The sequence below is a fragment of the Oncorhynchus tshawytscha genome, linkage group LG11 (assembly GCF_018296145.1).
Source record: "Oncorhynchus tshawytscha isolate Ot180627B linkage group LG11, Otsh_v2.0, whole genome shotgun sequence".
NCBI lineage: Eukaryota > Metazoa > Chordata > Actinopteri > Salmoniformes > Salmonidae > Oncorhynchus > Oncorhynchus tshawytscha.
Window position 1 is genome coordinate 56,080,176 of NC_056439.1, and position 22,338 is coordinate 56,102,513.

The 22,338-nt window shown below is 46.0% G+C and overlaps 1 protein-coding gene across 1 annotated transcript; it reads right to left on the reverse strand.

Annotated features, from left to right (window-relative positions):
• Positions 1-2,885: 2,885 nt before the first annotated feature.
• On the reverse strand, positions 2,886-21,599 carry LOC112238825 (sodium bicarbonate transporter-like protein 11). The gene is made up of 5 exons (XM_042330447.1): positions 21,393-21,599; positions 10,196-10,280; positions 9,478-9,603; positions 9,284-9,397; positions 2,886-3,040 (listed from the first exon to the last, which is right to left on the reverse strand). Exons 1-5 carry the CDS (start codon positions 21,597-21,599, stop codon positions 2,886-2,888), a joined length of 687 nt encoding a protein of 228 aa, XP_042186381.1.
• Positions 21,600-22,338: the final 739 nt, after the last annotated feature.

The window sequence follows — 22,338 nt, forward strand, 5'->3', positions numbered from 1 at the left end:
CTACGGGGCGGTAGTCGTTTAGCTCAGTTACCTTAGCTTTCTTGGGAACAGGAACAATGGTGGCCCTCTTGAAGCATGTGGGAACAGCAGACTGGTATAGGGATTGATTGAATATGTCCGTAAACACACCGGCCAGCTGGTCTGCGCATGCTCTGAGGGCGCGGCTGGGGATGCCGTCTGGGCCTGCAGCCTTGCGAGGGTTAACACGTTTAAATGTCTTACTCACTTCGGCTGCAGTGAAGGAGAGACCGCATGTTTCCGTTGCAGGCCGTGTCAGTGGCACTGTATTGTCCTCAAAGCGGGCAAAAAAGTTATTTAGTCTGCCTGGGAGCAAGACATCCTGGTCCGTGACTGGGCTGGGTTTCTTCCTGTAGTCCGTGATTGACTGTAGACCCTGCCACATACCTCTTGTGTCTGAGCCGTTGAATTGAGATTCTACTTTGTCTCTGTACTGGCGCTTAGTTTGTTTGATAGCCTTGCGGAGGGAATAGCTGCACTGTTTGTATTCAGTCATGTTACCAGACACCTTGCCCTGATTAAAAGCAGTGGTTCGTGCCTTCAGTTTCACACGAATGCTGCCATCAATCCACGGTTTCTGGTTAGGGAATGTTTTAATCGTTGCTATGGGAACGACATCTTCAACGCACGTTCTAATGAACTCGCACACCGTATCAGCGTATTCGTCAATGTTGTTGTCTGACGCAATACGAAACATCTCCCAGTCCACGTGATGGAAGCAGTCTTGGAGTGTGGAGTCAGCTTGGTCGGACCAGCGTTGGACAGACCTCAGCGTGGGAGCTTCTTGTTTTAGTTTCTGTCTGTAGGCAGGGATCAACAAAATGGAGTCGTGGTCAGCTTTTCCGAAAGGGGGGCGGGGCAGGGCGAAAAACATATTCTTGGTCGTACTGATGGTGAGTTGACGCTGATCTTATATTCAGTAGTTCTTCTCGGCTGTATGTAAAGAAACCTAAGATGACCTGGGGTACTAGTGTAAGAAATAACACGTAAAAAAACAAAAAACTGCATAGTTTCCTAGGAACGCGAAGCGAGGCGGCCATCTCTGTCGGCGCCGGAAACTGGTTACTGATAAGATAATTTATATGCTTAAAGGTAATGACTAAACAATTCCACCCTTAAATGTAATTATGACATTATGTAACAGATATAATGAATAATTAGACAAACGTAACTATTAGTAATCATTCGATTCTGTAACATGTATAATTCATTAGAACGATAAACGTAAGTCCAATAAGGTTCGGTAGAGACAAGTAAGGGAGAGAAATGTGTGTGTGACTAAGACAATACCGAGAACAATTCAACTGTGTATGACCTGACCTGGTTAGAACTCTGGGAAACTCACGACAGGACAGGGAGTCCAGTCAAGGTTCCTCTAATCTCAGGAGGAGGGAACTGCTAGCTTGGTAGTGATAAACAGTGGTGAGAACCATAGGGAAGTATACATCCCACCTACTGTTCGTGTGTGGAGGTATGTGGGTAGGTTATCTACTGTTTGTGTGGAGGTATGTGGGTAGGTTATCTACTGTTTGTGTGGAGGTATGTGGGTTGGTTATCTACCGTTTGTGTGGAGGTATGTGGGTAGGTTATCTACCGTTTGTGTGGAGGTATGTGGGTAGGTTATCTACTGTTTGTGTGGAGGTATCTGGGTAGGTTATCTACTGTTTGTGTGGAGGTTATGTCACGTTCTGACCATCGTTCGTATGTGTTTTCCTTGTTTTAGTGTTGGTCAGGACGTGAGCTGGGTGGGCATTCTATGTTGTGTGTCTGGTTGGTCTATTTCTATGTTTGGCCTGATATGGTTCTCAATCAGAGGCAGGTGTTAGTCATTGTCTCTGATTGGGAACCATATTTAGGTAGCCTGTTTTGTGTTGGGTTTTGTGGGTGATTGTTCCTGTCTCTGTGTTTGCACCAGATAGGACTGTTTAGGTTTTCACTTTTCTTGTTTTGTTTAGTCTGTTCATGTATAGTCGTCATTCTAAATTAAACATGAATAACCACCACGCTGCATTTTGGTCCTTCTCTCTTTCACCACAGGAAAACCCTTACAGGTTATCTACTGTTTGTGTGGAGGTATGTGCGTAAGTAGGGAGTGGGACATAAAATGGCATGTCTTTGTATTATGGACTTTAGAACGTTCTCTGAATAAACTGTATGAACCTTTTGCATTAGCTGAGTCTTTGCCTAATTATTATTATTAAACCCAGGGTCTTACAACCCTCTGGGATTGGTCAAATCTTATTGATTGTTAGTTATTATCATTGGGATTGAAAATTCTCGTGACAGTTACCAACGTAATTAGAGCAGTAAAAATATATGTTTTGTAAACCCTGTGGTATATGGTCTGATATACCACGGCTGCCAGCCAATTAGCATTCAGGGTTTAAACCACTCAGTTTATATTTCCCTATAACACACAGTGTATCAGCACGGTAGAATTCGATGGCTATAGTTCTTACATGTTCTATGTCTGAGCTGCTTTTGAAAGCAGAAGTTGAACTGAAAACATTTTTGCCGTTGCGATTGTTGATTTTAATAATACCAAGCTAGGACTGATGGTTTAATTAGCTAAACTAGCAAGTCTGTTTGTTTGGTTACCACAGAAACTACTGTAGATTTCTACTAATCTTTCAAGCTACTTCAGTGGATGTTTTAGCATTTCTAGCTTCATACGTGGTAAATTATAGACATGGTATGAAAGGGATAATCAACTCGGGGCTCTATGCGGTTTCTGGAAAATAATGCAACTCTGTGGAAGGGTGTGTGTTCCACTCTGCTAGCACGTCATGGAAAACACCTTCCATGTCATTCATTAGAACTATAGAACTCATAGCCCTTCGTTGATATAAACACTGGAACACAGTATACTATTCAATCCATACAGAGTACCTTTTGAACAGCTTCATGAGCAGGGAGACGTTGAAGATGCCTCCCAGGATGAGGAAGAGGGAGTTCCAGAGACCGATGCAGGCGTAGAACGCTGGAAAGTCCAGATCATAGTCGTCACAGAGACCACGGATCACTGTAGACACACAGAGAATTCTATTTGTTAATGATCAGGGAGATAGAAGAAGACTTTATTAGTCAACACAAGACAGAAATATGTCCAAACCCTGTGATATATACGCATTAGTAGAAGAGAGGAAAGGGCAGCTGTAGTGCAACACCCAATGAGAAGTTTAAGTTGCTTGTTCAAGCAGGTGCTGGCCAACTTCCTTAACCTTGATAGACAGTTTGTTTCCGGCAATGCATCAGTGCTCCTGCTTACGTTGCTCCACGGTCGGGGATATCCAACACCATATCCTTGAGACTACTGCAGTGCCCTGTCAGTCTGGGTAGACAGACAGGAAAGTGAAGACAGTGGGACAGACTACAGTAGGATTCAACTAGCCGTGAGACCAAACCCCAGGCTCAGCTACAGACATGTCTGATGGTGCCAGACAAATATAACTCCAGTGTTACCAACATTATACAGCAACAAAAACACCATGGGCTTCCTCAGACAAACAACTGTTTTACCACCATGGGCTTCCTCAGACAAACAACTGTTTTACCACCATGTTTTACCACTAGGTGATCCACCTCTACACAGACGACACCATTCTGTATACTTTGGACAATGTGTTAACTAACCTCCAGACGAGCTTCAATGCCATACAACTCTCCTTCCATGGCCTCCAACTGCTCTTAAATGCAAGTAAAACTAAATGCATGCTCTTCAACTGATCGCTGCCCGCACCAACATCACTACTCTGGACGGTTCTGACTTAGACTATGTGGTCAACTACAAATACCTAGGTGTCTGGTTAGACTGTAAACTCTCCTTCCAGACCCACATCAAACATCTCCCTACTCAACAAACTGGATGCAGTCTATCACAGTGCCATCCGTTTTGTCACCAAAGCCTCATATACTACCCACTATTGCGACCTGTACGCTCTAGTTGGCTGGCCCTCGCTTCATACTCGTCGCCAAACCCACTGGCTCCATGTCATCTACAAGACCCTGCTAGGTAAAGTCCCCCCTTATCTCAGCTCGCTGGTCACCATTGCATCATCCACCAGTAGCACGCGCTCCGGCAGGTATATCTCTCTGGTCACCCCCAAAACCAATTCTCTCCTTCCAGTTCTCTGCTGCCAATGACTGGAACGAACTACAAAAATCTCTGAAACTGGAAACACTTATCTCCCTCACTAGCTTTAAGCACCAGCTGTCAGAGCAGCTCACAGATTACTGCACCTGTACATAGCCCACCTATAATTTAGCCCAAACAACTACGTCTTCCCTACTGTCACGCCCTGGTCAAAGTATTTTGTGTTTATCTTTATGTATTTGGTCAGGCCAGGGTGTGGCATGGGGTTTTTGTAATTGTGGTGTGTTTGTCTTGGGGTTTTGGTGGTGGTATTGGGATTGTAGCTTAGTGGGTTGTCGAGCAAGGTCTATGGCTGTCTGGAGTGGTTCTCAATCAGAGGCAGGTGCTTATCGTTGTCTCTGATTGGGAACCATATTTAGGCAGCCATATTCTTTGAGTTTGTCGTGGGTGATTGTCCTGAGTGTCTTGATGTCCTTGTTTGATGTTAGTTGACACAAGTATAGGCTGTTTTCAGTTTTCGTTTCGTTTATTGTTTGTAGTGTTCGTGTTTAGTCGTGTTTACGTTTGTTTAAATAAACATGGATCGCAATCGACACGCTGCAGTTTGGTCCGACTCTCCTTCACTATATGAAAACCGTTACAGAATCACCCACCACCAACGGACCAAGCAGCGTGTCAACAGGCAGGAGCAGCAGGAGAGGCAACAGGTGCAGCAGGAGAGGAGGCAACAGGAGCAGCCCAAAGAGGAGTACAGTATGGACTATACTTCTTGGGAGGAGATAGACAGGTGGGCGGTCGACCCAGGGAGAGTGCCGGAGCCCGCCTGGGATTCGATGGAGCAGTGCGCGGAAGGTTATCGGAGAATGAGGTTGGCGAAGCAAGCATGGCGGCGCGGACGGAAGCCCGAGAGTCAGCCCCAAAAATTTCTTGGGGGGGGGCTCACAGGGAGTATGGCTATGCCAGGTAGGAGACCTGCGCAAACTCCCTGTGCTTACCGGGGGGCTGGAGAGACCGGGCAGGCACCGTGTTATGCTGTGGAGCGCACGGTGTCTCCAGTGCGGGTGCACAGCCCGGTTCGGTATATTCCAGCTCCTCCTATCGGCCGGGCTAGAGTGGGCATCGAGCCAGGTAAGGTTGGGCAGGCTCGGTGCTCAAGAGCTCCAGTGCGCCTGCACGGTCCGGTCTATCCAGTACCACCTCCACACCCCAGCCCTCCGGTAGCAGCTCCCCGCACCAGGCTTCCTGTGCGTGTCCTCGGTCCAGTACCACCAGTACCAGCACCACGCATCAGGCCTACAGTGCGCCTCGCCTCTCCAGCGCTGTCGGAGCCTTTCTCCTCTCCTGCGCTGCCGGAGTCTCCCGCCTATCTAGCGCTGTTAGAGCTTTCCTCATCTCCAGCGCTGCCGGAGTCTCCCGCCTGTTCAGCGCAGCCAGAGCCTTCCTCCGACACAGCGCTGCAGGAGTCTCCCGCCTGTTCAGCGCAGCCAGAGCTGCCAGTCTGCATGAAGCAGCCAGAGCTGTCAGTCTGCATGGAGCAGTCAGAGCTGTCAGTCTGCATGGAGCAGCCAGAGCTTCCAGTCTGCATGAAGCAGCCAGTCTACATGGAGCAGCCAGAGCTGTCAGTCCGCATGGAGCAGCCAGAGCTGTCAGTCTACATGAAGCAGCCCGAGCTGCCAGTCTGCATGAAGCAGCCAGTCTACATGGAGCAGCCAGAGATGTCAGTCTGCATGAAGCAGCCAGAGCTGTCAGTCTGCATGGAGCAGCCAGTCTGCATGGAGCAGCCAGTCTGCATGGAGCTGCCAGTCTGCATGGAGCTGCCAGTCTGCAAGGAGCTTCCAGTCTGCAAGGAGCTGTCAGTCTGCACGGAGCTGTCAGTCTGCACGGAGCTGTCAGTCTGTAAGGAGCTGCCAGTCTGCAAGGAGCTGCCAGTCAGCACGGAGCCGCCAGAGCGGTCAGTCTGTAAGAAGCCGCCAGAGCTGTCAGCCTATATGGAGCAGCTAGTGCCGCCAGTCTGCCCAGCGCCGCCAGTGCCCCCAGTCTGCCCAGCGTCGCCAGTCTGCACAGCGCCGTCAGTCTGCCCAGCATCGCCAGTCTGCCCAGCATCGCCAGTCGGCCCAGCACCGCCAGTCTGCCCAGCATCGTCAGTCTGCCCAGCGTCGTCAGTCTGCCCAGCGCTACCAGTCTGCCCAGCACCGCCAGTCTGCCCAGCACCACCAGTCTGCCCAGCGCCGCCAGTCTGCCCAGCATCGCCAGTCTGCCCAGCGCCGCCAGTCTGCCCAGCGCTGCCAGTCTGCCCAGCGCCGCCAGATCTGCCAGTCAGCCAGACTCTTCCAGATCTGCCAGTCAGCCAGACTCTTCCAGATCTGCCAGTCAGCCAGACTCTTCCAGATCTGCCAGTCAACCAGAATCTTCCAGATCTGCCAGTCAACCTGACTCTTCCAGATCTGCCAGTCAACCTGACTCTTCCAGTCAACCAGACTCTTCCAGATCTGCCAGTCAACCAGACTCTTCCAGATCTGCCAGTCAGCCAGGATCTGCCAGTCAGCCAGGATCTGCTAGTCAGCCAGGATCTGCTGAAACCACCAGCCAGCCAGGAGCTGGTAGATCTATCTACCTGCCTGAGCTTCCTCTCACTCCTGAGCTTCCTCTCACTCCTGAGCTTCCTCTCACTCCTGAGCTTCCTCTCACTCCTGAGCTTCCTCTCACTCCTGAGCTTTCTCTCACTCCTGAGCTTTCTCTCACTCCTGAGCTTTCTCTCACTCCCGAGCTTCCCCTCAGTCCCGAGCTGCCTCGGTCCCGAGCTGTCCTTCAGTCCCGATCTGCTCCTCAGTCCAGTGGGGTTCTGGGTGAGGACTACTAGGCCATGGTCGGCGGCGAGGGTGGACTATCCAGGGACGAAGGGAGAGGGGACTAAGACATTAAAGGAGTGGGGTCCACGTCCCGCACCGGAGCAGCCACCATGGACAGACGCCCACCCGGACCCTCCCTATTGTTTTGAGGTGCGTTCGGGAGTCCGCACCTTAGGGGGGTTCTGTCACGCCCTGGTCAAAGTATTTTGTGTTTATCTTTATGTATTTGGTCAGGCCAGGGTGTGGCATGGGGTTTTTGTAATTGTGGTGTGTTTGTCTTGGGGTTTTGGTGGTGGTATTGGGATTGTAGCTTAGTGGGTTGTCTAGCAAGGTCTATGGCTGTCTGGAGTGGTTCTCAATCAGAGGCAGGTGCTTATCGTTGTCTCTGATTGGGAACCATATTTAGGCAGCCATATTCTTTGAGTTTGTCATGGGTGATTGTCCTGAGTGTCTTGATGTCCTTGTTTGATGTTAGTTGACACAAGTATAGGCTGTTTTCGGTTTTCGTTTCGTTTATTGTTTGTAGTGTTCGTGTTTAGTCGTGTTTACGTTTGTTTAAATAAACATGGATCGCAATCGACACGCTGCAGTTTGGTCCGACTCTCCTTCACTATATGAAAACCGTTACACCTACTGTATTTATTTTATTTTATTTATTTATTTTGCTCCTTTGCACCCCATTATTTTTATTTCTACTTTGCACATTCTTCCACTGCAAATCTACCATTCCAGTGTTTTACTTGCTATATTGTATTTACTTTGCCACCATGGCCTTTTTTGCCTTTACCTCCCTTATCTCACCTCATTTGCTCACATCATATATAGACTTGTTTCTACTGTATTATTGACTGTATGTTTGCTTTATTCCATGTGTAACTCTGTGTCATTGTATGTGTCGAACTGCTTTGATTTATCTTGGCCGGGTCGCAATTGTAAATGAGAACTTGTTCTCAACTTGCCTACCTGGTTAAATAAAGGAGAAATAAATAAAAACATTTAAAAAAAACATGGGTTTCCTCAGACAAACAACTGATGAGAAAGACCTACTACTGATGAAGAAGAAGAGAAAGACCTACTACTGATGAAGAAGAAGAGAAAGACCTACTACTGATGAAGAAGAAGAGAAAGACCTACTACTGATGAAGAAGAAGAGATACCTACTACTGATGAAGAAGAAGAGATACCTACTACTGATGAAGAAGAAGACAGACCTACCACTGATGAGGAAGAAGAGAAAGCCCTACTACTGATGAAGAAGAAGAGAAAGACCTACTACTGATGAAGAAGAGATACCCACTACTGATGAAGAAGAAGACAGACCTACCACTGATGAGGAAGAAGAGAAAGCCCTACTACTGATGAAGAAGAAGAGAGACCTACCACTGATGAAGAAGAAGAGAGATACCTACTACTGATGAAGAAGAAGAGAGACCTACCACTGATGAAGAAGAAGAGAAAGACCTACCTCTGATGAAGGAGAAGAGAGATCTACCACTGAAGAAGAGAGATACCTACTACTGATGAAGGAGAAGAGAGACCTACCACTGATGAAGAAGAAGAGAAAGACCTACTACTGATGAAGAAGAAGAGAAAGACCTACTACTGATGAAGAAGAAGAGAGACCTACCACTGATGAAGAAGAAGAGAGATACCTACTACTGATGAAGAAGAAGAGAGACCTACCACTGATGAAGAAGAAGAGAAAGACCTACTACTGATGAAGGAGAAGAGAGATCTACCACTGAAGAAGAGAGATACCTACTACTGATGAAGGAGAAGAGAGACCTACCACTGATGAAGAAGAAGAGAAAGACCTACTACTGATGAAGAAGAAGAGAGATACCTACCACTTATGAAGAAGAAGAGAGATACCTACTACTGATGAAGAAGAAGATAAATACCTACTACTGATGAAGATGAAGAGAGAGACGTACCACTGATGAAGAAGAAGAGAGTGACCTACCACTGATGAAGAAGAAGAGAGAGACCTATCACTGATGAAGAAGAGAGACCTACCACTGATGAAGAAGAGAGACCTACCACTGATGAAGAAGAAGAGAGACCTACCACTGATGAAGAAGAAGAGAGAGACCTACCACTGATGAAGAAGAAGAGAAAGACCTACCACTGATGAAGAAGAAGAGAGTGACCTACTACTGATGAAGAAGAAGAGATACCTACTACTGATGAAGAAGAAGAGAGAGACCTACCACTGATGAAGAAGAAGAGAGAGACCTACCACTGATGAAGAAGAGAAAGACCTACTACTGATGAAGAAGAAGAGAAATACCTACTACTGATGAAGAAGAAGAGAGTGACCTACCACTGATGAAGATGGCCAGAGGAGCTGTGGTCAGAGGGATGACCAACGGTGACCCAGCGAAAAGAGAATAGATGAGCCCTCCTATACTTTGGCCGATAATGGTCTTCCTGACATCTGAAAAGACACACACACAGTCAGGTGTGTGTGTGTGTGTTTGCGTGCATGCGTGCGTGCGTGTCTGTGTGCGTGTATACCAATCTCGCCCCGCGTTCTCTCATCGTTGAGTGAGCCGAAAGCGATTGCAGGGAGGAGGATAGCAATGTACAGGAAGATAGCTGTTGTCATGTACTTCAGTACAGTCTTATTACTGCCTACTACACCTGGGGAGAGGGAGGAGGCAGAGACGAGAGGAGGAAAGGGAGGAGAGAGGGAGGAGCAGGAGAGAGGGAGGATAATAGAGGGAGGAGGTGAGGGTGAGGAGGTGAGAGGGAGGAGAAGAAGAGAGGGAGGAGGAGGGGAAGGAGGAGAAGAAGGGAAGGAGGAGAAGAGAGGTAGGAGGAGGTTAGGTGTCAACTCAAGCACTCAATAAACTTACTTGCTTCAATTACCCTGATTACTAAAACACAGTAACATGCTGATGTTCTATCTAGAATGTAGTTTATACACAATAACATACTGATGTTCTATCTAGAATGCAGTTTATACACAATAACATACTGATGTTCTATCTAGAATGGAGTTTACACACAATAACATACTGATGCTCTATCTAGAATGGAGTTTACACACAATAACATACTGATGCTCTATCTAGAATAGAGTTTATACATAGTAAATGATATATATATAATTTACTAATTGAATAAGTGAGAATAATGCTAGTAGTGGGAAACAGAGCAGGGTATGAGAAGCCAGCACCACTGAGCTGTTGACAGGAAGAGCTGATAAGCAGAGGAGTTTGACCCAGCCTACCATCTGTAAAGTCTGAAGAGTACAGTGGCAGTCTGCGACACAGGTCTTCATAAATCCCCCGCCCGGGCCTGAAGAAGTCTTTCCACTGGAGATACACAGTAGGGTTTACAAATAAAAGTCAAAAGCACCATCAAACAATTTCCAAATAAACCTCTAATTTACTGGTTATTAACCTATGTTTACAGGTGAAGACTTGTATATCTATATTTTAAATAAAAGTTGGATAGAGGTAAGAGAACTTAGTGTGAAAATCACTCCAGCCCCTTATTCCTGTCACGCTGGTATAAGGGATCAGGAGACAGGCGCAGGAATGCATAATGGGGGGTTTTATTTCCCAAATTATGGCGTGCCGTGTAAAGGCATGAGGACGAAGACCAAACCAACACGTACACAAAACACAGGGTTGAAACCCAAACAAAAGAGCGAGTAATACCTCAAATAAATACACGGGGCGAGACCCGTAATCATCTGCACAATACAAGTGGCACGAAAGCCAAAACAACACAGCACAGGTAGTCACACCACCAACGGACATTGGACCAATAATCGACAGGACAATGGTGAACAAAGGGTACACTGATACAATACACAATCAGTGGGAATGGGAACCAGGTGTGATAATGACAGTTCCGGAAGGATCCGTGACAATTCCTGCATTAAGACTATTGTTATGTCCAGGGTTGGGTAGGTCAATCTAAATGTAATCCGTTACTCCCCAACCCTGGTTATGTCCCAAATGGCAGTCTCTTATCCAAATATAGTGCACTACTTTAGGAGTCTGGGTGTCGTTTGGGATGCAGCCTTCATATTGTCTGTTAGTGAGCACTTCTCCTTTCCCAAGATAATCCTGACCGGTTTGGCATATCAAGAAGCTGATAAAACAGCATGATCATTACACAGGTGGACCTTGTGCTGGGGACAATAAAAGGGCACTCTAAAATGTGTAGTTTTGTCACAACAGAATGCCACAGATGTCACAAGTTTTGAGGGAGAGTGCAATTGGCATGCTAACTGCAGGAATGTCCACCAGCGCTATTGCCAGAGAATGTAATGTTCATTTCTCTACCATAAGCCACATCCAATGTCGTTTTAGAGAATTTGGCAGTATGTCCAATCGGTCTCACAACCGCAGACCACATGTAACCACGCCAGCCCGGGACCTCCACATCTGGTTCCTTCACCTGCGGGATCGTCTGAGACCAGCCACCAGGACAGCTGATGTAACTGTGGTTGCACAACCAAAGAATGTCTGCACAAACCGTCTCAGGGAAGTTCATCTGCGTGCTCGTCGTCCTCATCAGGGTCTTGACCTGACTGCAGTTCGGCATTGTAACCGACTTCATTGGGCAAATGCTCACCTTCGATGGCCACTGGCACGCTGGAGAAGTGTGCTCTCCAAGGATGAATCCTGGTTTCAACTGTACCGGGATGATGGCAGACAGCGTGTATGGTGTTGTGTGGGTGAGTGGTTTGCTGATGTCAACGTTGTGAACTGAGTGCTCCATGGTGGTGGGGGGGTTATGGTATGGGAAGGCATAAACTACGGACAACGATGGCAATTTGAATGCACAGAGATACTGTAACGAGATCCTGAGGCCTATTGCCGTGCCAGTCATCAGCCGCCATCACCTCATGTTTCAGAATGATAATGTACAGCTACATGTCGCAAGGATCTGTACACAATTCCTGGAAGCAGAAAATGTTCTTCCGTGACCTGCATACTCACCAGACATGTCACCCATTGAGCATGTTTGGGATGCTCTGGATCAACGTGTACGACAGTATGTTCTAGTTCAAGCCAATATCCAGCAACTTCCCACAGCCATTGAAGAGGAGTGGGACAACATTCCACAGGCCACAATCAACAGCCTGATCAACTCTATGTGAAGGAGATGTGTCGCGCTGCATGAGACAAACAGCGGTCACACCAGATACTGACTGGTTTTCTGATCCACGCCCCTACCTTTTTTTTTTAAGGTATCTGTGACCGACAGATGCATATCTATATTCCCCGTCATGTGAAATCCATAGATTAGTGCCTAACGAATGCATTTAAATGACTGATTTACTTACATGAAATGTAACTCAGTTGAATCTATAAAATTGTTGAAGGTAGCGTTTCTATTTTTTGTTCAGTTTATAAAGCCAGACCCACATGTTTGTTTAGAGGATGTCTGAACCGACTGAATGAGCTGTTCTCTGTGTGTGTAGTACATTTCATACCTCACCAGAGTACCTTTGACTGCACTATGGGGCCTCACCAGGGTACCTAAGACTGCACTAAATCAAATTGTATTGGTCACATACACATGGTTAGCAGATGTTAATGTGAGTGTAGAAAAATGCTTGTGCTTCTAGTTTTGACAGTGCCGTAATATCTAACAAGTAATCTAACAATTCCACAACAACTACCTAATACACACAAATCTAAAGAGGTGAATGAGAATATATACATATAAATATATGGATGAGCGATGGCCGAGCGGCATAAGCAAGGTGCAATAGATGGTATAAAATACAGTATATACAGTACATATGAGATGAGTAATGTAAGATATGTAAACATGATTAAAGTGGCATTATTTAGAGTGGCATTGTTTAAAGTGACTGGGTCTCAATGTAGGCAGCAGCCTCTCTGAATTAGTTATGGCTGTTAAGCAGTCTGATCCCAACTTTGATGCACCTGTACTGATGTTGCCTTCTGGATGGTAGTGGTATGAACGGGCAGTGACTCGGGTGGTTGATGTCCTTGATGATATTTTTGTCCTTCCTGTGTCATCGGGTGCTGAATGGTGTCATGGAGGGCAGGTAGTTTGCCCCCGTTGTGCAGACTGCACCACGCTCTGGAGAGCCCTGCGGTTAAGGGAGGAGCAGTTGCCGTACCAGGCGGTGATACAGTCTGACAGGATGCTCTCGATTGTGCATCTGTAAAAGTTTGTCAGGGTTTTGGTTGACAAGCCAAATTTCTTCAGCCGCCTGAGGCTGAAGAGGTGCTATTGCGCCTTCTTCACTACACTGTCTGTGTGGGTGGATAATTTCAAATTTATCCATGATGTGTACACCGAGGAACTTAAAACTTTCCACCTTCTCGACTGCTGTCCCTTCGATGTAGATAGGGGGGTGTTTGCTGAAGTCCACGATCATCTCCTTTGTTTTGTTGATGTTAACTGAGAGGTTGTTTTCCTGACACCACACTCAGAGGGCCCTCACCTCCTCCCTGTAGGCTGTCTCGTCGTTATTGGTAATCAAGCCCATTACTGTTGATGATTGAGTTGGAGGTGTGCATGGCCATGCAGTCGTGGGTGAACAAGGAATACAGGAGGGGGCTGAGCACGCACCCTTGTGGGGCCCCCGAAGTGGAGATGTTATTTCCTACCTTCACCACCTGGGGGTGGCCCGTCAGGAAGTCCAGGACCCAATTGCACAGGGCGGGGTCGAGACCCAGGGTCTCGAGCTTAATGACGAGTTTGGAGGGTACTATGGTGTTGAATGCTGAACTGTAGTCAATGAACAGCATTCTTACATAGGTATTCCTCTTGTTCAGATGGGATAGGGCAGTGGGCAGTGTGATGGCGATTGCATCGTCTGTGGACCTATTGGGACAGTATGCAAACTGAAGTGGGTCTAAGGTGGCCGGTAAGGTGGAGGTGATATGATCCTTGACTAGTCTCTCAAAGCACTTCATAATGACAGAAGTGAGTGCTACGGGGTGGTAGTCATTTAGTTCAGTTACCTTTGCCTTCTTGGGTACAGGAACAATGGTAGCCATCTTGAAGCATGTGGGGACAGCAGACTGGGATAGGGAGAGATTGAATATGTCCGTTAACACACCAGCCATCTGGTCTGCACATTCTCTGAGGACGTGGCTAGACCTTGTGAGGGGTAACACGTTTAAATGTTTTACTCACGTCGGCCACGGAGAAGGAGGGGGGGGCGCAGTCCTTGTTTGCGGGCTGCGATGGTGGCACTGTATTATCCTCAAAGCGGGCAAAGAAGGTGTTAAGTTGTGGCTGTGGCTATTCACCAAAATAAGGGGAGAACAGTTCTGGTAGCGCTTTGACTAGGGCTGTGGCGGTCACCAAAATAAGGGGAGAAAAGTTCTGGTAGCGCTTTGACTAGGGCTGTGGCGGTCACCAAAATAAGGGGAGAAAAGTTCTGGTAGCGCTTTGACTAGGGCTGTGGCGGTCACCAAAATAAGGGGAGAACAGTTCTGGTAGCACTTTGACTAGGGCTGTGGCGGTCACCAAAATAAGGGGAGAACAGTTCTGGTAGCGATTTTAGTTGGCCTTGCTGTTAGGATTTTAGTTGGCCTTGCTGTTAGGATTTTACTTGGCCTTGCTGTTAGGATTTTACTTGGCCTTGCTGTTAGGATTTTACTTGGCCTTGCTGTTAGGATTTTACTTGACCTTGCTGTTAGGATTTTACTTGGCCTTGCTGTTAGGATTTTACTTGACCTTGCTGTTAGGATTTTACTTGGCCTTGCTGTTAGGATTTTACTTGGCCTTGCTGTTAGGATTTTACTTGACCTTGCTGTTAGGATTTTACTTGGCCTTGCTGTTAGGATTTTACTTGGCCTTGCTGTTAGGATTTTACTTTGCCTTGCTGTTAGGATTTTACTTGGCCTTGCTGTTAGGATTTTACTTGGCCTTGCTGTTAGGATTTTACTTGGCCTTGCTGTTAGGATTTTACTTGGCCTTGCTGTTAGGATTTTACTTGGCCATGCTGTTAGGATTTTACTTGGCCTTGCTGTTAGGATTTTACTTGGCCTTGCTGTTAGGATTTTACTTGGCCTTGCTGTTAGGATTTTACTTGGCCTTGCTGTTAGGATTTTACTTGGCCTTGCTGTTAGGATTTTACTTGGCCTTGCTGTTAGGATTTTACTTGGCCTTGCTGTTAGGATTTTACTTGGCCTTGCTGTTAGGATTTTACTTGGCCTTGCTGTTAGGATTTTACTTGGCCTTGCTGTTAGGATTTTACTTGGCCTTGCTGTTAGGATTTTACTTGGCCTTGCTGTTAGGATTTTACTTTGCCTTGCTGTTAGGATTTTACTTGGCCTTGCTGTTAGGATTTTACTTGGCCTTGCTGTTAGGATTTTACTTGGCCTTGCTGTTAGGATTTTACTTGGCCTTGCTGTTAGGATTTTACTTGACCTTGCTGTTAGGATTTTACTTGGCCTTGCTGTTAGGATTTTACTTGGCCTTGCTGTTAGGATTTTACTTGGCCTTGCTGTTAGGATTTTACTTGGCCTTGCTGTTAGGATTTTACTTTGCCTTGCTGTTAGGATTTTACTTGGCCTTGCTGTTAGGATTTTACTTGGCCTTGCTGTTAGGATTTTACTTGGCCTTGCTGTTAGGATTTTACTTGGCCTTGCTGTTAGGATTTTACTTGACCTTGCTGTTAGGATTTTACTTGGCCTTGCTGTTAGGATTTTACTTGGCCTTGCTGTTAGGATTTTACTTGGCCTTGCTGTTAGGATTTTACTTGGCCTTGCTGTTAGGATTTTACTTGGCCTTGCTGTTAGGATTTTACTTGGCCTTGCTGTTAGGATTTTACTTGGCCTTGCTGTTAGGATTTTACTTGGCCTTGCTGTTAGGATTTTACTTGGCCTTGCTGTTAGGATTTTACTTGGCCTTGCTGTTAGGATTTTACTTGGCCTTGCTGTTAGGATTTTACTTGGCCTTGCTGTTAGGATTTTACTTGGCCTTGCTGTTAGGATTTTACTTGGCCTTGCTGTTAGGATTTTACTTGGCCTTGCTGTTAGGATTTTACTTGGCCTTGCTGTTAGGATTTTACTTGGCCATGCTGTTAGGATTTTACTTGGCCTTGCTGTTAGGATTTTACTTGGCCATGCTGTTAGGATTTTACTTGGCCTTGCTGTTAGGATTTTACTTGGCCTTGCTGTTAGGATTTTACTTGGCCTTGCTGTTAGGATTTTACTTGGCCATGCTGTTAGGATTTTACTTGGCCTTGCTGTTAGGATTTTACTTGGCCATGCTGTTAGGATTTTACTTGGCCTTGCTGTTAGGATTTTACTTGGCCTTGCTGTTAGGATTTTACTTGGCCTTGCTGTTAGGATTTTACTTGGCCTTGCTGTTAGGATTTTACTTGGCCATGCTGTTAGGATTTTACTTGGCCTTGCTGTTAGGATTTTACTTGGCCTTGCTGTTAGGATTTTACTTGGCCTTGCTGTTTTCTGTTTTCCTTTGTCTTTCTCTTTTTTTCTCTTTTGTTCATTTTGTTGATTGTTGATGCATTGGGGGTGGGGAATGGAATTGCTTGTAAAAATTATTATTATTATTATTATTTTTCTGAGGGGGCTGTGTGGGGGGTCTCGGATGGTTGAGGGGCAGCTCTTGGGGAACTCTGGGGGGGATCTTGGATGGCTGTCGGTTGGGAGCTTGGGCCAGTGGCTGATGGATTGCTGGTTCAGGTCACTGTTTTTTGACCTTGTGGGAGATCTGTCGACGTGCCCTTGAGCTGGGAGGGACCTTGGTTGCTTCTTTGTGTCACTCTGGATGGGAGTCTGTTCCATAACTAATGTGATGTCGTTTTTGAGCGGCTTCACTGCAAGTATATTGTATGTTTTAAACATTCAATATTTGTATTTTGTTTTTATAATTAAATAAAAACATTTCACAAGGCTTGTGAGCAAAGGGAAGGCGACAAACCTTAGCCTCTTATTGTGTGAGTCGTGTTCTGGCTTAAAAAATATTTAAAAGATGGGAGATGATCAAGGAAGCATTTATTGAGGCTGCAGACTCGCTGTTGGGGATTTTAAGAATAAGACTGAAATTTTGGCTGCCATCAATGACATTCAGTTGTCCAGAAATACGATGACAAGAAGATGTGAGAGTGCATGTTACGTAGAGCAAGTCCAGAGTTTGACAGTCATTTCACTGACTTTGAATCACTTGAGCCTATTGCCACTTATGTGCCTTCCGTTTGGCACAGACATAAATGTGGAAGTCTTAGCCTACAAAATGGGACCACTTTTTCAGTTGGACACAACTATAGCAGAAACCGAAATTCTCCCCTTTCAAAATGACATTCAGCTGAAATCCAGGGCAACCACCGAGATGAAGGAAGAGTTCTGGGAGCTACTGCTAGAGGAGAAGTATCCTGCCACGACTCCTGGTCGTCGTCAGCCGGTCCGCCTGCTCTTTGTGCGGGATTGTTCTATGTGTACTTGTCGTGCACGCATGTATGTCACGGCTGTTTTGTGTACGTGAGCTGTTTTTTGGATACAGTTTAGTTCCCCTGTGGTTTGGGGTATTTGTGTTGAGTGGCGTCTGCTTTTTCACCTGGTCGGTGTATTAAAGACGTGCCTCCTCTGAACTCTCTGTCTCCTGCGTCTGACTCCTTCCTCCACTACACCCCGGACATTACATATCCCAACATAAGAAGATGTGCTCTCAACTTATCAACCCTTTTTGGATCAACCTGCCTCTGTGAGTCTGCATTTTCTCACATGAAGATAATGAAGTCCAAGTACCGATCTACTTTGACTGATGACCATGAGACTTGCTACAAGCTGCTACAGCCCTGACTAAAAAAAATTACTTGCCTCCACTCAATGCCAAAAGTCACACTAAGGTAGGAAATGAAATTAGTTGCACTTATTGGAAAACATGTTATTGGTCCACATTATATTTGGGTGTCAAATAGATGTCATAGCAACAGGTCCATACTCAGTGGTGTGTTGCGTTTCATACAGTTTGTTGGTTGGTTTAGATTTAGAGACTGGTAGATCTCGTCAGGCTGATAAATGAAAAAGTAGATCAAAGAAGGTTGGGCACACCTGATGTAGAAAATCCCCTTCTAATGACTTTTGTGTGGCTTGCTTTAGTTTGTAGCTCAAATCATTTGGACTCTACAGATTTGATTGTAAAAAGACCAGGCCCCGGGCCCCTCTGGGAAAAGACCAGGCCCAGGCCCCTCTGGGAATAGACCTGGCCCCGGGCTCCTCTGGGAAAATACCCTTACCTGGGCACCTCTGGGAATAGACCCAGGCCCAGGCCCCTTCAGAATCCGCGCATGTCGCGCAAAAACCATTCTAGCTCAGCTCCCACTCTCAGCTCTCACATGATGTTCAAAGTTAGAATCCAAAACACACAGGTGTTACGGCGGGACTCATTGGGTTAATCCTTGTCCTGGGGAACCAAAGGGATGCACATTTCTGTTTTTTCCCCTACACACCTGATTCCACTAATTCACTCATTGTCAAATATTTCATCAGTGGAATCAGGTTTGTAGTGATGGGGCAAAAACTAAAAATGTGCACCCACTTGGGTCCCCAGGACCAGTTCATGCAGTTTTGGTATTGTGGCCCTGTCTAGACTTGACAGTTCATGGGGTTTTAATATTCTGACTGTGTCTAGACTTGACAGTTCATGGGGTTTTAATATTCTGACTGTGTCTAGACTTGACAGTTCATGGGGTTTTAATATTCTGACTGTGTCTAGACTTGACAGTTCATGGGGTTTTAATATTCTGACTGTGTCTAGACTTGACAGTTCATGGGGTTTTAATATTCTGACTGTGTCTAGACTTGACAGTTCATGGGGTTTTAATATTCTGACTGTGTCTAGACTTGACAGTTCATGGGGTTTTAATATTCTGACTGTGTCTAGACTTGACAGTTCATGGGGTTTTAATAATCTGACTGTGTCTAGACTTGACAGTTCATGGGGTTTTAATATTCTGACTGTGTCTAGACTTGACAGTTCATGGGGTTTTAATATTCTGACTGTGTCTAGACTTGACAGTTCATGCAGTTTTAATATTCTGGCCCTGTCTAGACTTGACAGTTCACGCAACATTAGCAGTCTGATCAGTGTTCTGATCATGGAATTCTGAACTCGTGTTGCGTCTACACCTACATTTAAACGTCTACCGTGTCCACAGTGTGTCTGAATTCCCTTTTCCTGCACTATATTCAAATGTGCATTCAATATGCATTCTACAAATGGTGGAATAGGCAAAATATGATAACACAACAACAACTGATGGCAGTAGCTAACTAGCCAGTTAACCTCTAGTTAGCCAGCAAGAAAGCAAGCAAAGCTAAAGGGATAGCAAATGGGTTAGCATAACTCTAAGACGAAGGGGTGGGGGTGTGTGTCTATTTGTCAATAACAGCTGGTGCGCGATGTCTAATATTAAAGAAGTCTCGAGGTATTGCTCACCTGAGGTAGAGTACCTTATGATAAGCTGTAGACCACACCATCTACCAAGAGAGTTCTCATCTATATTATTCGTAACCGTCTATTTACCACCACAGAATGAAACTGGCACTAAGACCGCTCCCAACCAACTCTATAAGGCCATAAACAAAGAAGAAAATGCTCATCCAGAAGTGGCGCTCCTAGTGGCCGGGGACTTTAATGCAGGCAAACTTAAATCTGTTTTACCAAATGTTTACCAGCATGTCACATGTGCAACCAGAGAAAAAAAAGAGTCCTAGACCACCTTTACTCCACACACAGAGATGCATACAAAGCTCTCCCTCGCCCTCCATTTGGCAAATCAGACCATAATTCTATCCTCCTGATTCCTGCTTACAATCAAAAACTATAGCAGGAAGTACCAGTGACTCGCTCAATACGGAAGTGGTCAGACGACATGGATGCTACACTACAGGACTGTTTTTCTAGCACAGACTGGAATATGTTCCTGGATTCATCCAATGGCATTGAGGAGTACACCACCTTAGTCATCGGCTTCATCAATAAGTGCATTGACGACGTCGTCCTCACAGTGACTGTACGTACATATCCCAACCAGAAGCCATGGATTACAGGCAACATCCGCATCGAGCTAAAGGCTAGAGCTGCCGCTTTCAAGGAGCAGGAGACTAATCCGGACACTTATAAGAAATTCCGCTATGCCCTCAGACTAACCATCAAACAAGCAAAGCGTCAATACTGGATTAAGATTGAATCCTACTTCACCGGCTCTGACGTTCGTCAGACTATTACGGACTACAAATGGAAGCCCAGACGTGAGCTGCCCAGTGACACGAGCCTACCAGGTGAGCTAAATGCCTTTTATGCTCGCTTTGAGGCAAGCAACACTGATGCATGCACAAGAGCACCAACTGTTCTGGATGACCGTATGATCACTCTCTCGGGTAGCCGATTTGAACAAAACCTTTAAACAGGTCAACATTCACACACGACTGCATGGCCAAACACGACTCCAACACCATCATTAAGTTTGCTGACGACACAACAGTGGTAGGCCTGATCACCGACAACGATGAGACAGCCTATAGGAAGGAGGTCAGAGAACTGGCAGTGTGGTGCCAGGACAACAACCACTCCCTCAATGTGAGCAAGACAAAGGAGCTGATCGTGGACTACAGGAAAAGGCAGGCCGAACAGTCCCCCATTAACATCGTTGGGGCTGTGTGGAGCAGATTGAGAGCTTCAAGTTCCTTGGTGTCCACATCACCAACAAACTATCATGGTCCAAACAGTCGTGAAGAGGGCACGACAAAACCTTTTCCCCCCCAGGAGACTGAGAAGATTTGGCATAGCTCCCCAGATCCTCAAAAGGTTCTACAGCTGCACCATCGAGAGCATCCTGACTGGTTGCATCACTGCCTGGTAATGACAACTGCACAGCATCTGACCGTAAGAAGCTGAAGAGGGTAGTGCATACTGTCCAGTACATCACAGGGGCCAAGCTTCCTGCCATCCAGGACCTATATAATAGGCGGTGTCAGAGGGAAGCCCATAAAATTGTCAGAGACTCCAGTCACCCAAGACTGTTTTCTCAAGCGATATCGGAGCACCAAGTCTAGGACCAAAAGGCTCTTCAGCCTCAGGCGGCTGAAGAAATTTGGCTTGTCAACCAAAACCCTGACAAACTTTTACAGATGCACAATCAAAAGGCTTCTACCCCCAAGCCATAAGACTGCTGAACAATGAATAAAATCGGCCCCGGACAATTTACATTGAAACCTGTGCTCCTACTCGCTGTTTATTATCTATGCATAGTCACTTCAACCCAACCTACATGTACAAATGACCTCTTGTGGATGGGTGGTGGGGGTGGGCTCATGATTAAACATTTTTTAGATTCTTCAAAGTAGCCCCCCTTTGCCTTGATGACAGCTTTGCTTTGGGGTAGGGGTGGGCTCATGTCACTTCATGTGCCCAGCTGGGACACGTGTGTTGAGTGTTGGGAGCCTCACCTTGAGTGGTTTGTGGGAGTGTGGGTCAGTCTCCTCCTCCTCTTCTTCCTCCTCCTCCACGGCAGCAGGTTGCTGATTGGCTGCTGTGAGCTGGTGTCGTTGGAACACCAGGGCTTCTTTAAACTCCTCCTGGGTCTTGGTCTCTAGGAGCTTCTGTCTGAACGAGATGTCTGAGAATAATGTCCCAAATGTCCTGCCCAGCTCCATCGCTGTCTTTGTACTCTTCTGTGCAAAGGAGAGGAGATAGAGAGACCATTATAACTGGACAAACCAAAACGACGAACAAGTTGTTTAGTCTGTCTATTGATGAACAAATTAGAAGAAGAAGAAGAAGAAAAAGGGGAAGAAGAAGAGGAGGAGCAGGACGTGTTGGGGAATAATCAGAATTAGTTGGTAACATAGATAAGATGTTTTATATTCATTATATGCTTGTGAGTTACTTCTCATCAGAATGTCTATTTTTGGATAATACTGTTGGCCGGTTGCAGTTCTCTGTTGTCTGACATGGGGTCAGTTACTTTGCCGCAGAGAGGGGAGGGGACATATCTTTTAAATCAATTATCTCTTGGCTCCACAATGTCTGTGTGCCAGTCACTGTGTCTCTGTGATCTTGTCAAGGAGGGGTGGATTTTATATATGCCTGTTGATATGAGGATTTGTTTTATGGTCCTGAGAGCGAGAAAAGAACATAGTTTAGGAGACAAAGCTGAACGATAATTTATGGCCAATGCTGACTGGCTATGTGTGTCTTTGCTATAAAGGATCTCAGTTGCAATGTGTAAGGACTCTCAGAGAATTCATTTATAAACACTGAATTGATCTGAGAGTCACAGGGTTGTGATGGAGCTCATATAATTAAAGATGGACTTTATGATAACTCTGACTTGTGTGTGGTTTGCTCTCATGATTTGGTAAATACAGGAAATTTCTACGACAGAAGAGAAGA